At 30.0% G+C, this 26361-nt stretch overlaps 2 protein-coding genes across 4 annotated transcripts in view; both read left to right on the top strand.

Annotated features, from left to right (window-relative positions):
- LOC100210778 (peroxisome proliferator-activated receptor gamma coactivator 1-alpha) overlaps nt 1-2377 on the top strand; it is a 45236-nt gene extending 42859 nt beyond the window's left edge. Inside the window, exons 9-10 of the mRNA XM_065793608.1 lie at nt 247-333; nt 1808-2377. Coding sequence (XP_065649680.1) covers nt 247-333; nt 1808-1962 — 242 coding nt within the window. The 3' untranslated portion in view covers nt 1963-2377. The remainder of the gene's footprint in view (nt 1-246; nt 334-1807) is intronic.
- Nucleotides 2378-21433: 19056 nt separating this feature from the next.
- Nucleotides 21434-25134, top strand: LOC136078258 (uncharacterized). Of its 3 annotated transcripts, XM_065793607.1 has the most exons (9): nt 21434-21517; nt 21594-22793; nt 23141-23361; nt 23580-23606; nt 23703-23781; nt 23961-23981; nt 24103-24123; nt 24209-24774; nt 24936-25134. In XM_065793607.1, the coding sequence occupies exons 1-2, from the start codon at nt 21515-21517 to the stop codon at nt 22689-22691; spliced, it is 1101 nt and encodes a 366-aa protein (XP_065649679.1). In that variant the 5' UTR covers nt 21434-21514; the 3' UTR covers nt 22692-22793; nt 23141-23361; nt 23580-23606; nt 23703-23781; nt 23961-23981; nt 24103-24123; nt 24209-24774; nt 24936-25134. The 3 variants fall into 3 exon arrangements, with proteins under 3 accessions (XP_065649679.1, XP_065649678.1, XP_065649677.1); XM_065793606.1 differs by having other exon boundaries at nt 23961-24123; XM_065793605.1 differs by having other exon boundaries at nt 23703-24774.
- Nucleotides 25135-26361: the final 1227 nt, after the last annotated feature.

The following is a 26361-nucleotide window of genomic DNA, read 5'->3' as shown; positions in this document are numbered from 1 at the left end:
ATCATTATCACATTTTTTAAGATCAATGAAGTTGTTTTTGTTATCTTTCTTTTTCCAGTTCTCAATCTAAAAATCTAAAATCCCTGCAATAGAGCCACTCTGTTTATTTTTAAAGACATTGAAGTATATTATTGTTTGAGCACACTATGAATTAATATCCCGTTTATAACTCGTGCAGATCGAATTTTTGATATTATGTTAACTTTACACTAAATTATATTATATATTTAAGTTATTTTTTTTAAGAGGGAAATGATGATGCAAGTTATCCAATGCTTGAACTTTGCTTTGGTGGAAGAAGAAAGTTTGTTGGTGGAAGTTATGTTGATTTTGGTAAGCCGATTAATTTTCCCTATTATTATTATTATTTACTCTTATTAAAATTATAATTTTTTTTTAACACCGTTTTTTTAACATGCGACCACAAATCTCGTAATAAGTTTGGTAATTTTAAAATAAATGTTCCGTTTGTATTTTTACACACATAGTTTGTTTTTGTTATCTATATATTATATATATACCCATAAATCTTTGAAAATAAGAATAAACCAATTTTGATCTGACCATGAATGGTACCATGCCCAAAGACATCTCCAAGATGCTAAACAAACCTCTGAGTAATGTCTACACTGTGACAACGTTTTCAAATGAGTGGTCATGTTAAAAGGAAGTTTGGCAGTGGTTCGAACTCCTTATTGACCAGTAAGATTAATGTGGAAAATGGCTAAAGAGCTCTCAGTGAGAGCACACCATCAGGATTGTGATAAGAAAGGAACTTAAGGCAAAGTCAAGAGCCAGAATTAAGAAACCTGGTTACCCCAAGTGTCAAATGAAAAAGATTTGAAAGATCAAAGAAACTTCTGAACCTCTTGAAGAAGAGATTAACGACCATCCTATTCTCAGATGAGAAATTGTTTACTGTTGCTTCTGTGTCAAACAGTAGAACCAATCGTTTTATTAGTCATCAACCAGTCCTAGCAGTCCCAGAGCATGTAGATTATACATTCAAATATATAGATTCAAAATATATACATTCAAAAACACAAATTGTTTACTGTTGGTTCTGTGTCAAACAGTAGAACCAAACGTTTTATTAGTCATCAACTAGTCTAAGTAGCCCCTGAGCATGAAAATATACATTCAAGACTAGACATCCGGCTTCGGTTATGATGTTTGGCCTGATGATCTCAAAATGCTTCCAGTTTTCATCAAATCTGATTAGAAAGTTGACACCAATGAGTACATTCGAATCGTGGAGAACCATGTCAAGCCCTGGATCGATACCCACTACTCTCCTGATGACAACGTGGTGATCCAGCAAGTAGGAGCACCACCATATAAGTTCCATAAGACCCAGAGGTGGCTGCAGGAGAACCTGCTGAAACACTGGTCAAAAGTGTTATTGCTACCTGGATCTCCAGATTTGTCACCTCTTGACTATTCAATTTGGGCCTATGTAGAGTCAAGAGCTTGTCAACGTGTCTACACAACAGTGTCTACTCCCTGAATGCTGCCATCATGAAGGAGTGGAACAAGATGCCCAAAGACTGTATCCAGACCACCTGTTCCAGGTTAAGAAGTCGTCTTGAAGCTGTGATTGATGATAAGAGAGGACGTATTGAATAAAAATGTAGATGTCTTTCTGAACACCTTTTAATAAATAAATAAAAATTTGTATTTTTAAGTTTTCATTCTGCATTAATTTTGTTCAAAAATTATTTTACGAAATTTGCGATCGCATACGGTATGGTAATTTTTAAACTTATACTTACTTGTATGTTAATATGTTTAAAAAAATATATTGTAGACGGGAACAACAGTTATTTAGAAGAAAAAGTGAGGCGTGACGTAAGTTTACGCTGTGAATCTCCTGAAGATGACTTTGATAAACTTTTAAAAATGGCACTGAAAGAAAAATCAGTTGATAGAATTACAAGAGAAACTACGCCAGAATGGACGTAAATTTTGAAATTATTGTTTATTGGGTTTTGCATTGAGTGTATATAAGAAGATGGCGCTTTCACTGTTTAATAGTCTGCAAGGATTTTCAAAAAATTTACATCCAAAAAAGGAATTTAGATGAATATTTTTATATGTATTTTTTTTTTTTTTTTTTTTTTTTTTGTCATTTTTTTCCTTTAATAACAAACTAAAGTTTTTTTTTTGTTTTTTTTTTAAGGGGAGAAAAAAAACAATTTTAGATTTTTTGAATTTTATGCTTTTGATCTTTTATTCTTTATAAGTACTTTTAACTTTTTTTTTTTAAGAATTATATTTAATATTTTAATACGGCATTTATAGAAAAAAACATGTTAAAAGACTAAACATGCCTTTTAGCTAACATGCAAATATATATTTAAAAATATGGTCAACAGTATATTTCGTAAGCTATGTTGATGTAAGGGATGGCAATATCTGTATCTTGCGATTCCGTACATATTGGTGATCCGAAAGTCCTGGGATTACTCTCTTAAAATTTACCCGAGATTTCGAGATAATAAAAAATAAAACGTAACCGTAATATATTGCCGTAAGAATGCTTAATTACTAAAATAATTCACTAAAAATTAATTGAATCGAAGCATATATTAACCTTTTTTTTTTTCTTTTTTTTTTGTTACCTCCTCAAGGCCTCCATTCACCTCCTCAAGGCCGATAAAGCCACTACAGATGAGGAGGCTACTTAATAGTGGTTATAACCCTCTCTCAACTCTATAACTTCGAAACACGAACCTTGACGAACAAGGCCGCTACGCGGAGAAACAATTTGAGCGCGGTACTACCAGGGATGTGGTGGGGATCGAACTCGGAACCTCTCGCTTATGAAGCGAGCGCTTTGCCACTAGCGCAAGTAAACTTTATAAATAGACGAGTCGACTATATTAAAAAATATATTTATTATATATACATATTTTTTAATATAGTCTTTTTAAAAGGTTTTAAAGGTTTAACCTTTATAAAAAGGTTAAACCTTTTGAAGGTTTAACCTTTATAAACAATAAAAAATGTACAACAACGGAATAAAAGTTTTAAGCATGCTTTAATTTTATTTCTTAAACAGAAAAAGTCTGTTTTTTTAAATGTTATTTTATTTTTTTTGGTGTTTTCTCCGTTTTAAAAATTTCCACCTAATAAAGATATTTTCAGTTTGGTTTATTATTATTCTTTGAAATTTTTTGAAGAGATTAATTAATTAGATGAATGTGCTGAGTCAAAAAATTTTTCACTAATGTGTCCCATTTGTATTAAAATTTTAAAAAATTAAGCAACTTCGTCACTTATTTTAGGTGTCATACTAAATTGTAATTTCCAACGAATTATATAAAAAAATATCTTTTTTTTTTCACTCGGCACAGTTAATATACCAAGCAATGTTTTTGAAAAGTTCGACTTAATTTGAGAAACTTAGCAATAAGTTAAACTTGTTGAAAAATAAGCTGTTTTTTAGTTAATTACACGCATAATTAATAACATGTTGAGAATACATAAGTTTTTTTTCATCTGTTTAAGGTAGTCCTATACTAAAAAATACTAATGTTACTGAAATAAAAAAATACTAATGTTACTGAAATGTTTGAATATGTAAAAAAAAAGGATCCTTTAAAAATTTTATTCAGATGATGGTTAGCTAACTTACAAATATGTAGTAAGAACGCTGTAGTAAGAACGAAGTAAAAATTCGTCATTTTTCATGAAACTGTCTTAGTAGTTACAAAATTTTCAATTAAATACCGCGTGGTTATCTTAATGCAACGATGTATTATATAAACTAGATGTCTAACTTCAATCCTAAAAGTGAAGCCGCTTTTGGCCTTTTTAAATTTAAAAATGGCTTCCATAACATAACCTATACAATATTTTGCCTTTTTTACAAATGACGGATTAAATATGATAACAAAAAAAAGCGGCTTCACTTTTCGTCCGATAAAATTCCCCAAGTTAGACATCTCGTTTTTATATATATCATTGTCGTAATGTAAAGTCTTTATTCAACTTTTAAAAAAACTATCCAATGATATTGTTTCAGAATGTCATTGTGCAGACTTTGATAATGTGAATGAATTCGATGCTGTTTTAGCTGCTATTGAGTTGCTATAGACTTCAATTTTAGTTCAAATATTAGGTTAAACAATTTAGTAAAGAATAAAAGAAAGCAAAGGTTATTCTTCATCCTATTAGGTTTCAAATTTATTTAGTTAAGATTGCAGAAAAGGTTGCTCCATAAATAGTACCCTGCTATTAGCTAAACTTAAAAATTTTAAATCGAGAATAAATATTTCAAATATTTCAAGAAGTCATTACAACTTAGTCTCTAGTAAAAATGTAACTTGTTTGTTTAATGGAAATGCTGAAATTTTTTACCGCAGATTTTACAAAATATTTTCTGAAACAACAAGTTCTTTTTAAAGTAAAAGATTACTAAATCTGCCCAACAACATCTTTGGAGTTGTCCAAGATCATCTGTACATGTAACTACATCTGAAAACATTTCTTTATGTTATAACATCTGGGTAAAATAATGCGCTATTAATAAATTCAATTAAAAAAATAACTTCATCTTAAAATCTACAGATGTAGTTGCACAAATGTTAATAAACTTTGATAGTTTAAAAGATGGAACTACATCTACAAAATCCAAAGATGTAGTTGCACAGATGCTTTTACACTTAATAATTTAAATTTTACTTGATAATTTAAAAGATGTAACTACATCTGTAATATTCATTTAGTTTTTGCACAGATATTATTAGACATCAATGAAGATTCACATTTTGTTAGACAGATGTTATTAGACAATAGTAAAACTTCAGATGAAATTGGAGAGATGTTATTATACCTCATTATATTTATAAATGTTATTGGGCAGATTGTATTAGATATGGCAAAAACTGATGTTGTTACCCTGACCCCTTTTTAAAACCTTAGCCAAAATTCTACTTTTCTTTCAAGTTTGCAAATCTTCTTTTGTCAGGAGGTGCCAGTCAGATAAGGGTTCTTCCATAAATGATGACAGTGTTTTTTTCAATTTTTCGGCTCCCCCTCCCACCTTTGTCAAACTCTGTCCATTTTTGGCCACCACCCCGTTATATATGATGTCAGTTTTTGTGTACTCCCCCCCTTAAAAAACAATTAAAATGCTTAAAAACCATTGATTTTTTTTCTGACTAAATTATACATTTATATAATAGTAGATCTCATCAAATTATATTATATAATAGTCAATATCTCATTGAATAATCAACTAAGCAAGTTGCACTATATTTCTTTAATATAATCTTGCCATGGGTTGTTGAAGTGATCATCGATTGAAACAGTAGGTAGTGAATGCTCTCCGCGCTCTAAAAGGATATCTTATTCTTGATGTACAATCAAATTCGTTACGTCAACTTCATTTTCATCTAACCATTCAGCAGTTTCCGAACTCTTTTGCAAGGCGATGACTGCCAAAAATTCTGTCTGACGCTTGGCAGCGATACAAACAGATAGGACCCTTTTGATAGGAGGGAGTTTTATAGCAGAAGAATGGATAGAAGCGTGCTTTTTCAACATAGCTTGAGAGGCAAAGTAGATATTGCACTTTTTACAGATTCTATCAGCTAGGCTAGACTGAATCGATGGACAAAACGCATCATACGGCAAAATTGGAAATCATTTAGCAGTACGAGGAAGAATACTTTCAATGTTTGATGCAATTAGCATAAAGACGGATGATGAAAACAATTCTTTTGCTACTTCTGAGACATCTACTGCTTTGAACCCGTCTCTCGTTTGGTTGACAGGGACAGGCGGCGGAAGAAATCTTGCTCTAACTAGAGCAAAGCAAGAGCTTCTAATAGTCCGAAAACAAGAACGATTTTCACATTTCACAATTTGAGTAAAATATTGACTTGTACGAAGACGATCGGCAATCCAACGTTGATCTTGTAATAAAAGGCTCCTTGACTCTAGCTCTGATTTGTCTGGACCAATATACTCTGCAATGGTTGAATACCCGTCAATTTGTAGATCAGACCAAATATCAGCCAAAGCCTGTCCAGCTAAATGCAAAGTTCTGTTTTTCTAAATTTTCATCTATTATCCTGCCTGATTTAAAAAGATATGTTGGTTATTATAGGTTAAAAATTATATTAATATTTTTACAAATTAACTTTTGTCAATGTAATTACCTTGAGAATTAAGATGAGTTCCGTAATGTTCGTGCGGAAGAATCACCCCAGATAATTCTTTGCCATTTGTTGCTCAGCTCTGTTGAATGCACTGCGGCCTGGAAAGTTTGTCATAATGAAAAGAGCGTCAAGGTTATTCTTCAAGAAACGGTGAATCCCGATTTCAATTACTTTCTGGTATTTGGGATTTTTGTCAGGTCCTCCATTGACGCTAAACACAACGATAGGCTTAACCATATTAGTTTGAGGATCTTTGGTAATAGAGTCGAATTCTTTGATATCCAAGAGCCGCTGAAAGTCTAATCCATGAGCGAAGGCGGTCGAGGATGCGTATTTTCATGATCGAACAGCAATGTAGGTAGGTCCAGAATAAGTAACAGCATCTGTTTTTCCGAGACTATCTTTTTTGATCGTAATTCCAGCGTATACAGATGGTATACAGATGGTAAAAGCTTGTGCTTAGCAGCCACGACCCAGTCGTGGTCCGGGGGAGTTACCCGGTACTCCAAATGCATCAACAACGGCGCCTGTTTTTTGGCTGCGGTGATTTCAATTGACACTCTAGCCTTGTCCTCGTCTTGGTTAATGAAACACACTTCATCTGGCCCTAAAATAGAACAAACTTCTTCCACATATTTTATAGTTAAACTGCAAAAGAGTCCGTCAACATGTTTTAAATGAGATTCATTCTGAGGACTGATCAATCTAACAGGAACTGTTTTGACGTGCCTTTTGCCTTCTAATGTTCCTTAACTTCTCGGAAGTAGACGAGTATAGAGGGCGCTCTTGCTGATAGCAAATCCAATTTTGTTCATCTCGGATGTTAATTCGTCGAGAGTTTTAATGCTCTAAATAATAAAGAAATATATTTGGATATAATTACCTTTTTTTTACAGAAAACGGGATTTATTTTGTAAATTATATTCAAATCTAATCTTGAAATTAGTTGTTAACATTTCAAGGATATTTAAAATAGTGCAAGTACTAATTAAGAGTAAAACTCTAACAAATACAATATTAACAAACATAGCTAAGCTATCATTACCCGAAGAACCTCTGACCGATGTCTTTCATCAGCGGACGAACCATGGAGAGCAATATCCATAATCGCCTTCAAATGAAAAGGTTGATCTACTTCTAATGACGGTTGACCAGGTTTTTTTCTGATTTTTAGTTTTTCTTTGACTTCTGGGTGCTCCAAGCAGATTTCCTCCATTCTAGCTTTTTTCAGTTCTCTAGTTTTCTTCTGTTGAGCTTGATCATACTTTTTTTTCGGCCAGTTCTTTACATAGATTCCTCTTTTTCTTTTTCAAATCATCATCTTCAGCTTCAGCAATGAATCCACTCTCTTTCTAGTCTTCACACTTCTCTTTCTAGTCTTCAGTCCAGCAACTTCACAATTTTAAGCTGCAATCTCAGAATTAAGTTGATCTTGAGCCACTGTTCTTGCATTTTTTTGATTTTTCGTGGTCAACAAACTCAAAGTTAATGCACTTTCTTGATCATCAATAACAGATCGCTCATTGGTGGGCTCAACAAACTGTGAGGAATTCTTGTCAAATTCAAGTGGAGTATACGTGGGGGCAGACTGTTTTGGAGTATTGGCCCAAAATGATAATTGCTTGCTCTTGAACCTTATTGCCTTTTCATTAAATAAATTGATTAACTACATTACTCTTGATTCAAGATCCTTATGCACCAGTATCTCTTCTTTTAATGAATTCCATATACTATGGACTACTTTCTGGATATTAGCCTTTTTTTTATCGGGATGAACATTTCCATACGAGACCATCAATAAGTTAAGTAATGCGGTTTTATCTATATTTTAATATTGATTTATTAGTATTGTTTACATCACAACCAGAATAATGATTTTGCTCATCGTTAGCGCAAGCTTTTTAAAAGAGTTTCTTCAACCCGCTAGAGAGAAATTAGCGTTTCGAATTTTCAATAGACTTTATGTGTTTGCATTGCATCACCTAGAGAGCAATTAGAGTTTCGTATTTGAAATAACGACAATTTAATTTCAAAAAATGACAAATTTATGAGTTTACTTTTATGGGTTTACTTTGAACCACATTTTATAATCCGCTATGGAGCGAATAACGATTGTGAATTTTATATACATTTCTAACATAATTTGATTCGCAGTCAAATGGTTATATATTAATAAAACGAGAGTAATTTTTATTTTACGTTAGAAGTTGTTATTTATTTAATGTCTCTGGGAAACTTATTATATTAATTTATAATATTATGTTATAAATAATTTAATAAAATATAATATCAAATTAAATTTAATATTAATTTCCCCACAAACAAAACGACGTTTCTATACCATTTAGTAGATGTAAATACCGTTAAAATCTGCTCATTAAAACTTAAAAATTATTTAAATTTACATCATTTTGGCCACAAAACTCCCCTCCCCATTGTCAATTAGTATCAAACTTTCGAGCACTCCCTCCCTCCCCCCCCCCCACCCTATAATTACTGACGTCATTTATGGATGACCCCATAGTTAAAACATGAAAAATATTGATATTTATTCATATATAATACAAGAAAACTTGAACTTACCTAAGGCTAATATTTTGTGTGCATAGTTTGTTTTTGTAAATTTTTTTGTATATTTGTAAATTGCATCGACTTAACTGCAAATAATAATCTGTCTAACTTCATAAAGCATCTTTGACAAATAATCTAAAATACTCTAGAATTCGTTGCTAAAACTCTAAAATACTCTAAAATTCGTTTTAAAAAGGATAATAAATAATGGCTAGAAAATAAACCAATATAAGATTAATTTGTAATAATAATAAGATTCTTTAACTAACTGCTTCCATCGATAAAAAAAAAACTCTACTTTTATCCAACTGTTGTATCTGACAGGTCCCAGGTGAATTTGCATTTTTTATAAGTTTTTCCGGATGGTCTATATGATGGTTTTCTACTACTTGGGTCTGAGGATTATTATTATTGTTTGATTGCCAACATAATGGTTGTTTTAGTTTTTGCAGCAGCGAAGTCATGTTTGCTTAACACAAGTGGATTATAAGGCTCGATCCCACATTCTTTAAACCCATTAACGACATTTCCAATTGTAGCTGCTTTAAAGAAAGTGGTGCTCAAAATATCACCAATATTTTTGTCTGTGATAGGTTGTCCTGGATGAGTGATCATGAAGTTGTCGCTTGCTTTGCTATAGTAGGTCTTTAATGGGCCAAAAAATGACACGTCAAGGAACGATGTGATGTATAGAGCGGCAAACCAATCATAATGATATTTTTTTTCTCTGCAATATAATATAGCCTACAAATGTGTGTCTACCTATGGGAGTTTTGTGGTTGTCAATGATCAATAAAGCAGGAGATTCTTGGATTGGTTTCACGTGCAGATAAAAGTACTTCAAGAAATTTAAAAGGTTCTCTCGTTAGTCCAGCCGATATCACTACAGTGACCAACAGTTTCTGGTAAGGCTCTTTCTACAAGTTCAGGAAACATTCGTTTTCTGGAAAAAAATAGAAAAAGTGGCAAGTAAAAAACTCTAGCGCCAATGCAACAAATTATAGTTAATATACGAAATACCATATTACTCAGCAAAGTCAAAAACTAGTCTTTTACACTGTTTCTTTATTAATCCAAAAAGCATTTTGTCCATTGCTGTTATGTAGGATTTTAAATCTTCTTTCTACGCATCATTAAAGACTTCTCTAAATCTTCCTTCATGAACCGGCATCTCCTGAATAAAAGTTAGCATTCTAGTGAAAAAAATTCAGGACTCACACTATACATATTTAAATACAGGTTTAATAACAGGATTTAAACTAAGAGGTTAGGTCAATTTTTACTAGGTTCAAACTAATATTTAGCTTAAAATCTGTTTAAAATTTATTCTCACATTTTCATTTTTTTCAAGCCACAACTAATTGTAGCTTCAGGTACGTTAAACGTATTTGCAGCACGCAAGCAGCTCATACGTCCTTCTTTAACATTTTCTTAAGCAGAGGTCAAAGTTTTTTTGTTCCATTCATCTCTTGAAGATTAATTTTCATTGTGTCTAACCATATCTGAAATATTATTATTTTTATAATAAATATAACCATATTTATTAATATAACAATATTTATAATAATAATTATAATTCTAACCATATCTGAAATATAATTATAAATATATCATAACATACAATATATCATTATTAAACAACTATGACTAGGTTTTAATTAATTAAACAAATAAAACTTTAAACCAAATAAATAAAATATTTATTTATTTTAAATATATTATTTAGCTTATTTGTATATTGTTTTTAGCTAATTTTATATTTAAGAAACCCAAATTCTATTCTCTTATTCTATTTATTCCAAACTAAGCTCTTACAAATAGAATTTTCGTAATTATCTTTAATTGATTGCAATCGATTATTCTTCGCAGTAGTTTCTTTCCTTCTTAAATTGCGATATAGTAGGTAATTAATACTTAATTTAGCCAACGCAACAGTTTCTAGATCATAATCATGGTTAGTTTAATAAATTCCGAAACATGGGGCAAGATGAAGAGCTCTCCATCTTGCCCCCATCATCTTACCCCGGAAGGCCTGTTTAAAAACATCCGTTTTCCTTGCCATGTAGGAAGACGATTAATTGACCTTTCTGTTGATAGGTAGTACTTAAACTAAGTTACTTATAAATGTTAAAAAGAAACGTAATAGCTAACCTATATCTGTAGCAGAGCTTATTTACACTTGCATAAAAGTTATAACATGGAAGCAGTAAACAACCAAAGCTTCACAACTAATACTAAAATGGCAATTTGAGCGTCTCCATGCGATTTTTAATGAACAACCTACAAGAGAGTCATTAGTGTCTGATTAATGCTGCGACCTAGTGAAAAACTGTAAACTTAAGACATTTTTCATTTTGCCCCGGTCATCCCTAAAACAAAGAAAAGAAGATTGACGCCATTAGTTGCATTATATTCATGTTAAGAACTATAGTTTGGATCAGGTTGTAGTTGGCGCCAAGATGGTAAAGAAAAAGAAGCTTAAGCTATTTTACAATTATCAGAATAAATGAGTTTTGGTTCGAAAATTAATTTCAAATCAAAACCTTTATATCATTATATAAACAAAAAGTTTAAGCTTGATCATGTAGTAGTTTTATGAAATATAAAATAGAAACCTGGAACTGCATAAAAATACATAAAATTAGTAATTGGGTATGTGTTAAATTTTTTAAATGCATTAAATAATTTTTAATCAGACTAGTTTATAACATTGATGTCAGTCTTGTTTATAACATTGGTATCAGTCTAGTTTATAACATTGATGCTTTAAGAAAAGTTACTTTAGCTAGTAACTATGCAAAATGAACCGTTCTCAGGCATTCCAGATGTCATTATCAACAAAATGAAATATCCATAGTACCACTACATTTGTAGTATAAAAGTACTCAATGTGGTAATTATGCGAACAATCTATTAAAGTTATTACTTGTTCCAGTTTCTATTTATTAAGGTTAATAAAATATGTGGTTGCTAAGCAACTTAGATATCCATAGCAACCCAAAACTTAAACTAATGTCACCATTAAAACCGCAATTCTTAAATTAGTAACCAATGCAAAACTGGTTCTTAAATTTTTTTTATATGACGAGTTATTAATTTTGTCCAGTAAAAGTGAATTCTGGCCAACTGTGCTTTGGTTTATTTAATACTGTTAAAAATTATTAGTATAGTATGCCTTTGTGGTCGAAGTGGTTAGCGTACTGCGCTTCTGTTGAATTTTCTGTTGAATTCAAATCCTCTTGCTTGCATATTTTTTTATTTTTTTGTAATCTTTTGCAATTTTCTAAAATACAAAATAAAACATTTTAAAAGTTCTCTAGATACTATAAACATAACATATATTAAGATATTATATACTATACATTACTTAAATTATATTGAAAATAATGATTTTTCATACAACTTTCTACCTTAAAGGTATAATTTTCTACCTTAGAAGGTAGAAAATTATACTTTACTAAGGGTATATCACACATCCTACCCTACAGTAGAAACTTCTATCTTTTTTTAGAGTGTAATACCAACAATAAATGTGGAGCAAAAGTGTTTTTATATTTTTATTATTAATTAAAAAACTTATTCAATAAAGAAGTTTTGGAAATAAAATAACGATTATAATAAATTTGTATAAATACTTTAAAAATAGTTAGTATATCAAAGCCTTATGATTTAAAATCCAAGGGCTTAAATATATCTTTTTGTTTTTATTAGTATTGCAATCTATATAATAGCAAATAAAGTAATTATACTTGATGCAAAAAAGATAATGCGAAAGAGTCTGCTACCAAATATTGCATCACATATTTATATAACCAAACGGGATTTAATTTTTGATTTAAAAAAATGAAAGCACAGTGTATTAAAAAAAAGATAGTTACAGAATTCTTTTTCAAAATCTATCTTTATTCAAGCAATGATTTAGTATCTATTATGTTGACTACAAAAAAAAAATGTCTCATTCTTTATGAAGTTATGATAAGAAAAACAAAAAAATTCGAGGTTATCATTAACTAAAATAAGATATACCAGGATTCTCTAGTTTCAATGTTTCCTGCAGTGTATGATGATATACTTAACTTATCTAGCTGGCTTTAACCCCATTGGTGCTGCTGCAATACAAATGTTTCTTTTACTTTAGAAAACAATAAAAATTTGTAAGCTAAACTCCTTAAAAGTTATTGCTTGTAACTCGCGATATATATATGCGATATATATATGCGATGGAGTTTCTGTAGTAAATTGAAAGTTGTTCAAAATGCCTTTTAAACGATTTATTTATACTTGATCTACCACATTGTAATAAGATCTTAATAATGTCTTCTTCAAATATGATTTATCCGACTAAAAACATACAGATAAAAAAGATATATGCAGAACGATGGTATGTTTGTACTGTAGAACCATATTGCTTATATATTCTATGATGACAGAGAATGTGGCTTTTTGTATTTTACCTAAACTTACTTTAGAGATCCTGTCAACGAAAACAGTTAATATCGTTTAACAATAATATTTAAAAACTCCAAATATTTCAAATATAAAATACCGTTTATTAATATAAAATCAAATACTTTAAAATATCATATTAAGAAATCACACAATACGGAGCTCAAGAGAACTCGTATGTATTATCAATAAACAAAATAACTTTTTCCAGTTTTTTTTTATAGAAAATTTAAAAATTTGAGAAAAACCAAAAAATTTTAAAACTATTTGATTCCACAAAAAAGCTCTGCGATATGGTATAAAAGATAAGGTTAAAAAGATATGATATAAGAGGTCTTCCGAAATTTGCATGCAAATAATGTTGATGAATAAGATTGTTATTTCTTAGGTTATATTAACAATAATATTTAAAAACTCCAAATATTTCAAATATCTTAGGTTTTTGGGTTTTATTGCATATAAATTTTGAAAGGATACCGGCGTTAAGTATATTTTACATTTGTGCATGAAGCAAAAAACATTAAAAACATTTAGTTGATAGATATTAAGAACATTCATTTCCAATAAAAGAGGCCTAGCATGAGTACAACGATCTTTATTATTTATTAGAATGCTTGAATGCGGCACTAACGTATTGAATGCTTCTGTTGCCGATAAAGAGGATCTAATTGTTTTCGTTTTAGCACTACACCATACGATATTTGCATAGTTTACACGATATTGAATAAGCGAGTGATAAAGTTGAATTAATGCATGTCTATTTAAAAAATCTCTTGCTTTATACAATACTCCAATATTTTTTGAAACTTTGTTGTAGAAAAAGGTTTGTGTCATCAGTAAACATTAATGTCATAAAAATTAGGTTTTTAATTATTTCTCTTTATATATCAATTTTGTTTGACTTTTTTAAATCTTGAAAGTTTTCAGCCTATCTTTTGCAAAATACAATCTACAAACTTCGATCACGCACATTTAGCAGCAAGCAAATATGATAAACACTGCTTACGATACAATTTAGGCATGTTAAAACTAAAACTAATTGTAGGATAAGAGGTTCCAAAAACATTTCTACTAAGTCATGCGAGAATATTTTTTAGTGTTGTAGTGGCATACATGCTTAAACATTATAATATCATTAATAAAGGAGGTGCCAGTCATATAAAACTTAGGGGTCATCCATAAATGACGTCAGTAATTATAGGGTGGGGGGGGGGGAGGGAGGGAGTGCTCGAAAGTTTGATACTAATTGACAATGGGGAGGGGAGTTTTGTGGCCAAAATGATGTAAATTTAAATAATTTTTAAGTTTTAATGAGCAGATTTTAACGGTATTTACATCTACTAAATGGTATAGAAACGTCGTTTTGTTTGTGGGGAAATTAATATTAAATTTAATTTGATATTATATTTTATTAAATTATTTATAACATAATATTATAAATTAATATAATAAGTTTCCCAGAGACATTAAATAAATAACAACTTCTAACGTAAAATAAAAATTACTCTCGTTTTATTAATATATAACCATTTGACTGCGAATCAAATTATGTTAGAAATGTATATAAAATTCACAATCGTTATTCGCTCCATAGCGGATTATAAAATGTGGTTCAAAGTAAACCCATAAAAGTAAACTCATAAATTTGTCATTTTTTGAAATTAAATTGTCGTTATTTCAAATACGAAACTCTAATTGCTCTCTAGGTGATGCAATGCAAACACATAAAGTCTATTGAAAATTCGAAACGCTAATTTCTCTCTAGCGGGTTGAAGAAACTCTTTTAAAAAGCTTGCGCTAACGATGAGCAAAATCATTATTCTGGTTGTGATGTAAACAATACTAATAAATCAATATTAAAATATAGATAAAACCGCATTACTTAACTTATTGATGGTCTCGTATGGAAATGTTCATCCCGATAAAAAAAAGGCTAATATCCAGAAAGTAGTCCATAGTATATGGAATTCATTAAAAGAAGAGATACTGGTGCATAAGGATCTTGAATCAAGAGTAATGTAGTTAATCAATTTATTTAATGAAAAGGCAATAAGGTTCAAGAGCAAGCAATTATCATTTTGGGCCAATACTCCAAAACAGTCTGCCCCCACGTATACTCCACTTGAATTTGACAAGAATTCCTCACAGTTTGTTGAGCCCACCAATGAGCGATCTGTTATTGATGATCAAGAAAGTGCATTAACTTTGAGTTTGTTGACCACGAAAAATCAAAAAAATGCAAGAACAGTGGCTCAAGATCAACTTAATTCTGAGATTGCAGCTTAAAATTGTGAAGTTGCTGGACTGAAGACTAGAAAGAGAAGTGTGAAGACTAGAAAGAGAGTGGATTCATTGCTGAAGCTGAAGATGATGATTTGAAAAAGAAAAAGAGGAATCTATGTAAAGAACTGGCCGAAAAAAAAGTATGATCAAGCTCAACAGAAGAAAACTAGAGAACTGAAAAAAGCTAGAATGGAGGAAATCTGCTTGGAGCACCCAGAAGTCAAAGAAAAACTAAAAATCAGAAAAAAACCTGGTCAACCGTCATTAGAAGTAGATCAACCTTTTCATTTGAAGGCGATTATGGATATTGCTCTCCATGGTTCGTCCGCTGATGAAAGACATCGGTCAGAGGTTCTTCGGGTAATGATAGCTTAGCTATGTTTGTTAATATTGTATTTGTTAGAGTTTTACTCTTAATTAGTACTTGCACTATTTTAAATATCCTTGAAATGTTAACAACTAATTTCAAGATTAGATTTGAATATAATTTACAAAATAAATCCCGTTTTCTGTAAAAAAAAGGTAATTATATCCAAATATATTTCTTTATTATTTAGAGCATTAAAACTCTCGACGAATTAACATCCGAGATGAACAAAATTGGATTTGCTATCAGCAAGAGCGCCCTCTATACTCGTCTACTTCCGAGAAGTTAAGGAACATTAGAAGGCAAAAGGCACGTCAAAACAGTTCCTGTTAGATTGATCAGTCCTCAGAATGAATCTCATTTAAAACATGTTGACGGACTCTTTTGCAGTTTAACTATAAAATATGTGGAAGAAGTTTGTTCTATTTTAGGGCCAGATGAAGTGTGTTTCATTAACCAAGACGAGGACAAGGCTAGAGTGTCAATTGAAATCACCGCAGCCAAAAAACAGGCGCCGTTGTTGATGCATTTGGAGTACCGGGTAACTCCCCCGGACCACGACTGGGTCGTGGCTGCTAAGCACAAGCTTTTACCATCTGTATACCATCTGTATACGCTGGAATTACGATCAAAAAAGATAGTCTCGGAAAAACAGATGCTGTTACTTATTCTGGACCTACCTACATTGCTGTTCGATCATGAAAATACGCATCCTCGACCGCCTTCGCTCATGGATTAGACTTTCAGCGGCTCTTGGATATCAAAGAATTCGACTCTATTACCAAAGATCCTCAAACTAATATGGTTAAGCCTATCGTTGTGTTTAGCGTCAATGGAGGACCTGACAAAAATCCCAAATACCAGAAAGTAATTGAAATCGGGATTCACCGTTTCTTGAAGAATAACCTTGACGCTCTTTTCATTATGACAAACTTTCCAGGCCGCAGTGCATTCAACAGAGCTGAGCAACAAATGGCAAAGAATTATCTGGGGTGATTCTTCCGCACGAACATTACGGAACTCATCTTAATTCTCAAGGTAATTACATTGACAAAAGTTAATTTGTAAAAATATTAATATAATTTTTAACCTATAATAACCAACATATCTTTTTAAATCAGGCAGGATAATAGATGAAAATTTAGAAAAACAGAACTTTGCATTTAGCTGGACAGGCTTTGGCTGATATTTGGTCTGATCTACAAATTGACGGGTATTCAACCATTGCAGAGTATATTGGTCCAGACAAATCAGAGCTAGAGTCAAGGAGCCTTTTATTACAAGATCAACGTTGGATTGCCGATCGTCTTCGTACAAGTCAATATTTTACTCAAATTGTGAAATGTGAAAATCGTTCTTGTTTTCGGACTATTAGAAGCTCTTGCTTTGCTCTAGTTAGAGCAAGATTTCTTCCGCCGCCTGTCCCTGTCAACCAAACGAGAGACGGGTTCAAAGCAGTAGATGTCTCAGAAGGAGCAATAGAATTGCTTTCATCATCCGCCTTAATGCTGATGGCATCAAACTTTGAAAGTATTCTTCCTCGTACTGCTAAATGAATTCCAATTTTGCCGTATGATGCGTTTTGTCCATCGATTCAGTCTAGCCTAGCTGATAGAATCTGTAAAAAGTGCAATATCTACTTTGCCTCTCAAGCTATGTTGAAAAAGCACGCTTCTATCCATTCTTCTGCTATAACACTCCCTCTTATCAAAAGGGTCTTACCTGTTTGTATCGCTGCCAAGCGTCAGACAGAATTTTTGGCAGTCATCGCCTTGCAGAAGAGTTCGGAAACTGCTGAATGGTTAGATGAAAATGAAGTTGACGTAACGAATTTGATTGTACATCAAGAATACGATATCCTTTTAGAGCGCAGAGAGCATTCACTACCTACTGTTTCAATCGATGATCACTTCAACAACCCATGGCAAGATTATATTAAAGAAATATAGTGCAACTTGCTTAGTTGATTATTCAATGAGATATTGACTATTATATAATATAATTTGATGAGATCTACTTTTATATAAATGAATAATTTAGTCAGAAAAAAAATCAATGGTTTTTAAGCATTTTAATTGTTTTTTAAGGGGGGGGGGGGAGTACACAAAAACTGACATCATATATAACGGGGTGTTGGCCAAAAATGGACAGAGTTTGACAAAGGTGGGAGGGGGAGCCAAAAAATTGAGAAAAAACACTGACATCATTTATGAATGACCCCTATATAAAAACATGAATTTCATTTACAAAATCTTATAAGTAGGTATTTTAAGATGTATTAATAATAAAACAAGATTGTAACACTAATCAAGTCTCACTGAGACCCAGTTATTACATAGCCATTTAGAATAAAATACATATAATGTTTTTGCCACATAAAATTGGATACATCATTTAACTTGTAAAAATCATTAATAGAGACCATATAGACATCCGCGGATTATAAGTTTATTTTTATAATATGCATATTGAACAATGTATTTTAAGTCTCAAGTTACTGGACCGCTTTGGACCGCTAAAGTATATAAGTGAAATTTTAACTAAAAAAGTGCGTCATTTGAAATCTTTTTATATGACATAACAAAATGGTGTTGTATTTGCTCATTTGAAAGATATTATATTTTATTAAATTATTTATAACATAATATTATAAATTAATATAATAAGTTTCCCAGAGACATTAAATAAATAACAACTTCTAACGTAAAATAAAAATTATTCTCGTTTTATTAATATATAACCATTTGACTGCGAATCAAATTATGTTAGAAATATTAACTCTTTGTATATAAAATTGGTATATAAGATTTTATTATATGCATTAAAAAGAGAAGTTTTAAAATTAGCCTCTATTCCATGCTTATTAGAAACACAAAAAATATGTGACGCATCTGCCCAAAACCAGTCGGATGTCGCGTTATGTTATATTGAAAAAACCATCAAAACATCTCAAAAATTCAATTTTTATCATTATTTATTTTTTTGCATAATTGTTTACATAATTAACTTTTCTTTGCTATTCAAACTTAACTTTTAATAAAAAATAATTTTTTAATGGTTATTTTGGAGATTTTTGTGAGGCTATTGTCTTAAAATTTCTGTGATTACTCATTAAATTAGTCCACTTTCAGTAATAAACATGACTGCCTAGCGCAATAATAACCTTGACATTTTGGTATGGTTAGAAAGCTGACCTCTTTAGCTATTCAATGGTGTACACGTGTTTCTTTGTCTCATTTGAAATTTGACCAATCAGAGCAATTTTTTTATTGTACCACTAGGACTTCCATTACAGCGGCAATGGTATTTGTACAATCAAATTCGTGAATATGTCAAGGATTCATTGCAAGATGTCGTTTGTCCGTTACCAAATTCTGGTGCTCCAATAATTCCTCGCGATGACAATTTTCAATCGATGACTTCTGTACCTCTGGACCACGACAGCAATACCGATGACTACGAAGTTTTGACAGAGCTACAAAGTAAAAGAGGATGTTCAAGAAAACGATCAAAACAAGACAGTGAATCTGGTAAAAAACAAAAAACTGTCAATGAGACGCGACCTAGAGGTCGAGGTTGGGGTCGTGGTGCACGAGGGCGTGGTTTAGACTTTTAACTGTTTTTTTTATTTTTGTTTTAAACTTTTAATGTTTGTTTTAACTCTTCACTTTTTACTCTGTTATGCTTTTAAACCAGCACATGAAATTTTTTATAAACAACATTTAGGTATTTTTTTTTTCTTTAAATATTGTCAATAGATTTAAAAATCTAAAAATTAAAAAATTGATAATAATTTAATTTTCTCGATGTACTAAAAGTGTTATAATTTAAAAAGTAATCAAGCTACAGTAATAATTTTGTTAGGACTTGTTGCAAATGTATCATAGTAGATGTGTGCCAAATTAGAACAAAATCCATGCATGGTTGCTAAGGAGTTTTTTATTTTATATGACATCAAACCTTTAAACGCGTTTTTTTCCGTTTTAAAATTTTAATATAGATGTTACATTTTTGCTCATAACTTTGGCTAGGGTCAAGCTAGAGCAATAATTTTTGCATCATTTTAAAGCAGAATATTATACCTTTTTAAATATGTATCACACTCAAAACTTAAAATTTTATACATGTGACTGGTTTTAGTCAGATGGGTCACATATTATCAAATTAAAAAAAAAAATTTAGAAAAAAAAAAAAAAAAAAAAGCTTTATATTCTTCAGCTTAGAAGCATACGGCATGTCACGGAGAAAACTGTTCGCTGAAGTAAACTGTCCGATCGGACATTTTACTCCGGAGTAGAATGTCCTAGTTTGGAGTAAGTTGTCCGACCTAGAGAATAGTGTAATTTTATGCATTGCGGCTGATTTTGTACCACTATTTTAAAAATTAATTTTAAAAATGGATGAACAGAATAATGCTACTAATCGTTAAATACAGGAATGGCTCCCTATTTTGATTGGACGAAAAAAGATTGTTTTCCTTAGTCCGAAAAACAATTTTTTCTCGTTGCCGTATTTAAAAAAATGCCTTTATATGGATATATATATATATATATATATATATATATATATATATATATATATATATATATATATATATATATATATATATATATATATATATATATATATATATATATATATATATATATATATATATATATATATATATATATATATATATATATATATATATATATATATATATATATATATATATATATATATATATATATATATATATATATATATATATAATTAATTAGTAAAAAACACTTATCTAACTTTTATCTTCGACTCGGAGTTTCACCATCGCTGGATCATCAGGAAGAGTTACTAAATCTCAAAAAAAATTCAATTTATAGAAAAAATATTTTACAGGAAGTTATAAATTATTATAAAAAATTACTATATTTTTTTGTTAACGAGAAGTTACAGAAAGTAATTATGAAATAATTTTCTTTGGAATGGGGATAGTTTAATTTGGTCATTTGTTTTTATAATTTTTTAAGAGGTATTTATTTTCGTGCCTACATTTAGAAATTAATTCAGATTTTTTATTTAATAAATTTTCTTGATTCAAATGAGTAATTATTTCAAATTTTTCTTGCAAACATAGCATACATTTTTTGGAAATGTTATTATAGGCAAGGGCAGATTTTAGAATAGACCATTGTAAATTAAAATTTTTATTTTTTTCTTTTAAATCCTAAATATATTTTGACAGCATAGTCTCTTTTGAATATTTTTTGTGTTTAAACGATTGTTTGTGGTTGGCATAACGTTTTTTCCATTCCCCTTCGGTTAAGCCAATATATAATAATTTTTTTATAATAATTTATAACTTCCTGTAAAATATTTTTTCTATAAATTGAATTTTTTTTGAGATTTAGTAACTCTTCCTGATGATCCAGCGATGGTGAAACTCCGAGTCGAAGATAAAAGTTAGATAAGTGTTTTTTACTAATTAATTATTGCTCTGTTCTTTAAGAACATTGAGCACTCTATTTGTAAAATACACTAACATAATTTACATATATATATATATATATATATATATATATATATATATATATATATATATATATATATATATATATATATATATATATATATATATATATGTACAATATAAATGTGATAGAACTCGCTACTAGATTCTAGTTTCTAATACGCAATAACGATGGTGAGTTTTAGTACAGTTTTATTTCATTAAAGATAATGCAATTTTTCTTCTTCTAAAAGACATAACTTTTGTTTAGGCATCTGCTAGCTTGTCTTCAAACAAGTTAAAGCTTAATCACCTTACGATCACCAATTATAATTGTCATAATGCTTACGAGTCACAGAAACAGTTTATTAAATCTGTTCAAGATTATTCTATCAAAACAAGCCAGTCTCCTGTGGATATAACTGATGAAGTATTTTCTCTTAAAAGTTTACCACCTAAACATCAGTTAATGAAATGGTCCACTGAACTATCTATGCGCAATAATATTGCGAGTGGAATCCATTATATAGAATGCAATCTAGGAAAGTTCATGTATGAAAGTGTTCAGTATCTAATAGCTCTTCATAGGGTTCAAGAAATGAAGCTAGCAGTTGATCAAGAGTTAACGTGGTTTAATTCTCCCAAGTTAGTACCAAAATCAATCAGTATTTTTCCTTCTCAAAATTTAATAGAAAAATTCAAAGAAGTGCTTTTTAGAAGGCCAGCTAACAAAGAAATATCAGAATATAGGATGAACCCTAATACTTTGACTGAGTTATGTTGTGCTAGATGGCTTTCATCAGATCATATGCTGCAAATTTCTAGCATTTTAAACTCTAATCAAGGCCATTCAAAGGTAATTTATTTTAACTTTTTAGGAAGTATTGAGCATTATGTATCAAGAATAATTGTTGTCCCTGAAAAGCTGATCTTTATTATAAATGTTGGAGGAAACAATGAGAAAACATTTTCTGGCACAGATTTAAATGCAGGTTACCACTGGACACTTGCAGTTTATAATAGTATTGAAGGTAATTTTTACTATGCAGATTCTTTAGGATGGACAGCTCCAGATGATTTTTTAACTAAAGTTAAATTATTAATCAGAAAATTGTATCACATAAACGAAAGTTTTAATATCACTTATTGTCATGATTCAAAGACACATATGAATGGAGTTAAAAAATGCAGTTCTTTTTGCAAAGAAAATTATCCCATGCAGACATGTGGAAATATTTGTGGAGTTATTACCATAATAGTATGTGCAATCTCTTGCTTAAAATATGATTACTTTAACTGTATGATAAATAATGGTCAAATAGAGAACAATAATTACATTTTTCTAAAAGACCCTACTAAATATTCTTAATATTTAAGATTAGTTTTAATGTCATGGTTTATCTCAAAAGAAATAAATCTTGATTTTGTTGTTCCTACCACTATTGTGCGTGAAGTTTCCACCAGTTTTAAAGTAGGTGAATTAAGGATTTAAGAAAACATTTATCTACAGTTCATTTTTATACCTTACAATACCTTACAAATACAAATTTTTGTATTCTTGCTTTGTTATTTTTTTAATATGTTAGTGATTATATGTCGTGAAAATGATTTTGAATTTGTAATAATTTCAAACATAATTACTAACATGAATAGGTTCTAAAAAATATTTATTGCCTATGTTTTAGTCCATTTGCTGTTGATGTTATGAATTTTTTTATATAAGTTGTTACACAATGATAATTGTTTTCAAATTCATTTTCTCCTTTTTTGTCTTGTAGTGATTAAGTGATTATTTGATTTTTGTAAATAATTTTTTAGAATTTGAAATGTGGAAATCAGATGTTGAAAGTAATAATGCAACACAATATGCTTTATCTTCCGGTGAAAAAATTGATAAAGATGGTAGGAAAGTATCATACTATCAATGCAACAGAAGTGGATTTTATAAATGCATTGGGAAGAAAAGACTAGTTAAAAGTAGTGGTGTGTATCAAGTAAATAGCGATATTTAGAAGAAGAAAAATATTTGTACAAATAAGGTGTTTTTTTTTTCTGATCAAAGAATATTTTTATATAATATTTGCTGTTTTTAGATTTGGATGTATTAAAAAAAGAATTGGGTAATTGAAATAAATGTTTGTTTTAAAATTTTTTATTTGACATTATTTAAATATAAATTTTATATTTTCCAAAAAAAAATGTGTTTTTAAGTAAAAAGATTGGAATTTTCCATTTTTATATGATATTTTTTCTTTAGATTTGGATATGATAAAGAAAAAAGTTGGTAATAAAAAAAGAACTTTATTTGAAAAGTTTCTTTATGACATTATTTTATAATTTTTTTAGATTTTTTTTCTGATCCATTTTCATTTTTCTTTAGAAAAGAAAGAACTGAAACTTGGTATAAAGCAAATATTTTAAAACTCAATAATGATCTTGTTTTCCAAAAATCTTTTACAGTAATTGTTTACAAATTTTATTTATTTTTTTTAGGAGGAAAGAATTAAATTAAGTAATGTTATTCTTTACTGTTTTTTATGATTGATTATTTTGTTTTATGATAATTTATCAAATGCAAAAAATTTATCGGGCCATTAATTGAAAATTCATAATAAATATATTTTATTTCTCTCAATAGTGGCAGCAAAAAAGGAATTAGGTATTTATTAATTTAAGTCTTCCAAATTATCTAAATTATTACCTGTTGAATTAATGTAATGTCGTTTTTAAATATTCATAATTACTCACAAAAATTTCAATTCTGCTTACATAATTTCTAGACAAAAAGATCTTGGATTTAGGTAACATTTTATGTATTAGCAAATTCCTGCTATAAGTAAAACGTTGCATTTTAACTTTCATATATATTTTTATTTTTTTGTTTAGAAAAACAAGCTTTGCTGTTAGGTATTATTTTATATGGAGGTGCTTTATAAAGTTTAAATAGTGTCTCAGCTCGCTTAAATATAATAAATAGTGAAGGAGGAAGCGGAGGGGCTAAAATATTATTGTTTTGAAGGAGGAAAGGGGGTAGTCTGGTAGCTACCCTTCCCTTAAACTAAATTTTTACACCGTTAGTATATGTTGTAATGAGATATATAATTTTTATTTTTCTATATATAGTTATTTTAATGAAGTTTAAACTAATCATAAATAAGGCAATATAATAAAGTTTACTGTGAGAAGATAATTATAATTATTTTAAATAACACTTTTAATTTCAATTTTATGTTAGATAAAAAAACAGATAAACCTCGAGAAAGTAAATATAATTTTGTTTTACTTTAACTTTTACTTTAACTTTAAATCGTTACACAATTAATTATAAAAATAGTTATTTATCAATTTCGATCTATTATATTATTTAGAGAAATCAATGCTTCCTCAACCAACGCTTTCTGCACCAGAGCCACCAGTAGTAGCGCCACCGCCATTACTCCCATTGGAGAAAGGTAATATATTTACATTTTATAATCTCTAAATTTTTAAGCTTTAACTAATAACTGTAGTTATAAATTTGTTGTAGACATGAATGTTAGTAAAATTTCTTCGGTCAAACGAACTTGGACCGAAACCACGTCGAATTACATACTTATTTTTTTTTTATTATTAGAATTGACGTGGAATGACTTTATGCTATGGCGCCAGAATCACCCAGGGCTAAAAACATGAAGGGCGTTTCATTTTTGGGTCGGAAATGGTGGGCGAGACTTACCGTCTTTTACGTGGCGAAGAGGGTATGCTATAGCCAGAAGGAGTGGCTTACTGCGGGGGAATTCTGGGTTTGTCTTTAACAACTACTCGTATTCGTAGATTTGGTTTTTTATTGTGTTAGAGTTGATAAAAAATTTGCGGTCGTTGTATAACGACCGCTTTAAAACAATAAATACAAGTTCATACAGCCCCCACCTACGTTCGCAGTACCAGACATCAACTTTTTTTTGTGTGAGGGGTCACATTAATTTTATGTGCTTTAGAGTAACGCTTTTCTAACACAGCCTAATGGTTGCAACTTAATCAAAATAAAAAAGAGTTACCTCGATTTTGGAAGGCTTGGTATGTAAAAAAAAATAATAATGATCAAGTAATCGCTAATTATGTTTTGAAATTTTAAGTATGTCGTACTTAAAATACATTTAGTAATCATGTTTTAAGTATGGCATATGGTATTATTTAAAAAACAAAAACGGTCGTAACGAAAAATCCAATGCTTAAAAACTACAAATATAACGACACAATCTATGATATAAAAAAAAAGTATAAATAATTATTAACAACCATATATAATATGTTAAAAAAATGCAATAAAACATCAAAGTTTTTAATTATGGATATACGGTACGATTTTTAACACTACACAACAGGACTGTAAGTAAGCGTCAAAACACGTTTATACGACCCTTACAACTTTAAAACCATGCTATGGTATGATAAAATGATTTTTTTAAATAACTTTTTTGCTTAAAAATATTTTTAAATAGTTAAAAAAAATGTTTTTGGAGTTTAGTATGTGTCATAACTTTTTGCGCTTTTTCCTCTTTCTCGCGGAATCGCCAACATATAACAACCCGTATAACCCTTTGAGGACACATTCCTTTTATTAAGCGTGCTGCCTACCCATTCGGTCAAAATGTTTTCAAATTCAATTATTTTACATTAGTACTAATTTGTTTTTTGAAACAATGTTATTTGACCGTTCTCCGAGTTTTAGGATAACTAAAGCAGCATGCAACTATGCTTAAAAACAAACAAACAAAAACCCTTACGGCCCTCAAAGGAATAAACCCTGTAATAAATAATAGTTTAAGATCATATCTTAATGATTAAAGCTAATAACTTAATGATTTTGATTTTCTCATATACTGCTGATTTACTAACGGTAATAACCAATTGGTTTTATTGCGCACGAGATAGATACGAAGCTTACTGCTTTTAAAATTTTTAATGCTTTTGCTAAAAAAAGCGGGTTGTAAATCTTCAGAATAAAAAAATTCCTATGGTATATCATATCCATACTATGCCTGCCGGATTGTAGCAAT

The sequence above is a fragment of the Hydra vulgaris genome, chromosome 03 (genome assembly GCF_038396675.1).
Source record: "Hydra vulgaris chromosome 03, alternate assembly HydraT2T_AEP".
Taxonomy (NCBI): domain Eukaryota; kingdom Metazoa; phylum Cnidaria; class Hydrozoa; order Anthoathecata; family Hydridae; genus Hydra; species Hydra vulgaris.
Note: the sequence above shows the minus strand (reverse complement) of the source record. Positions and strands in the feature narration are given on the sequence as shown.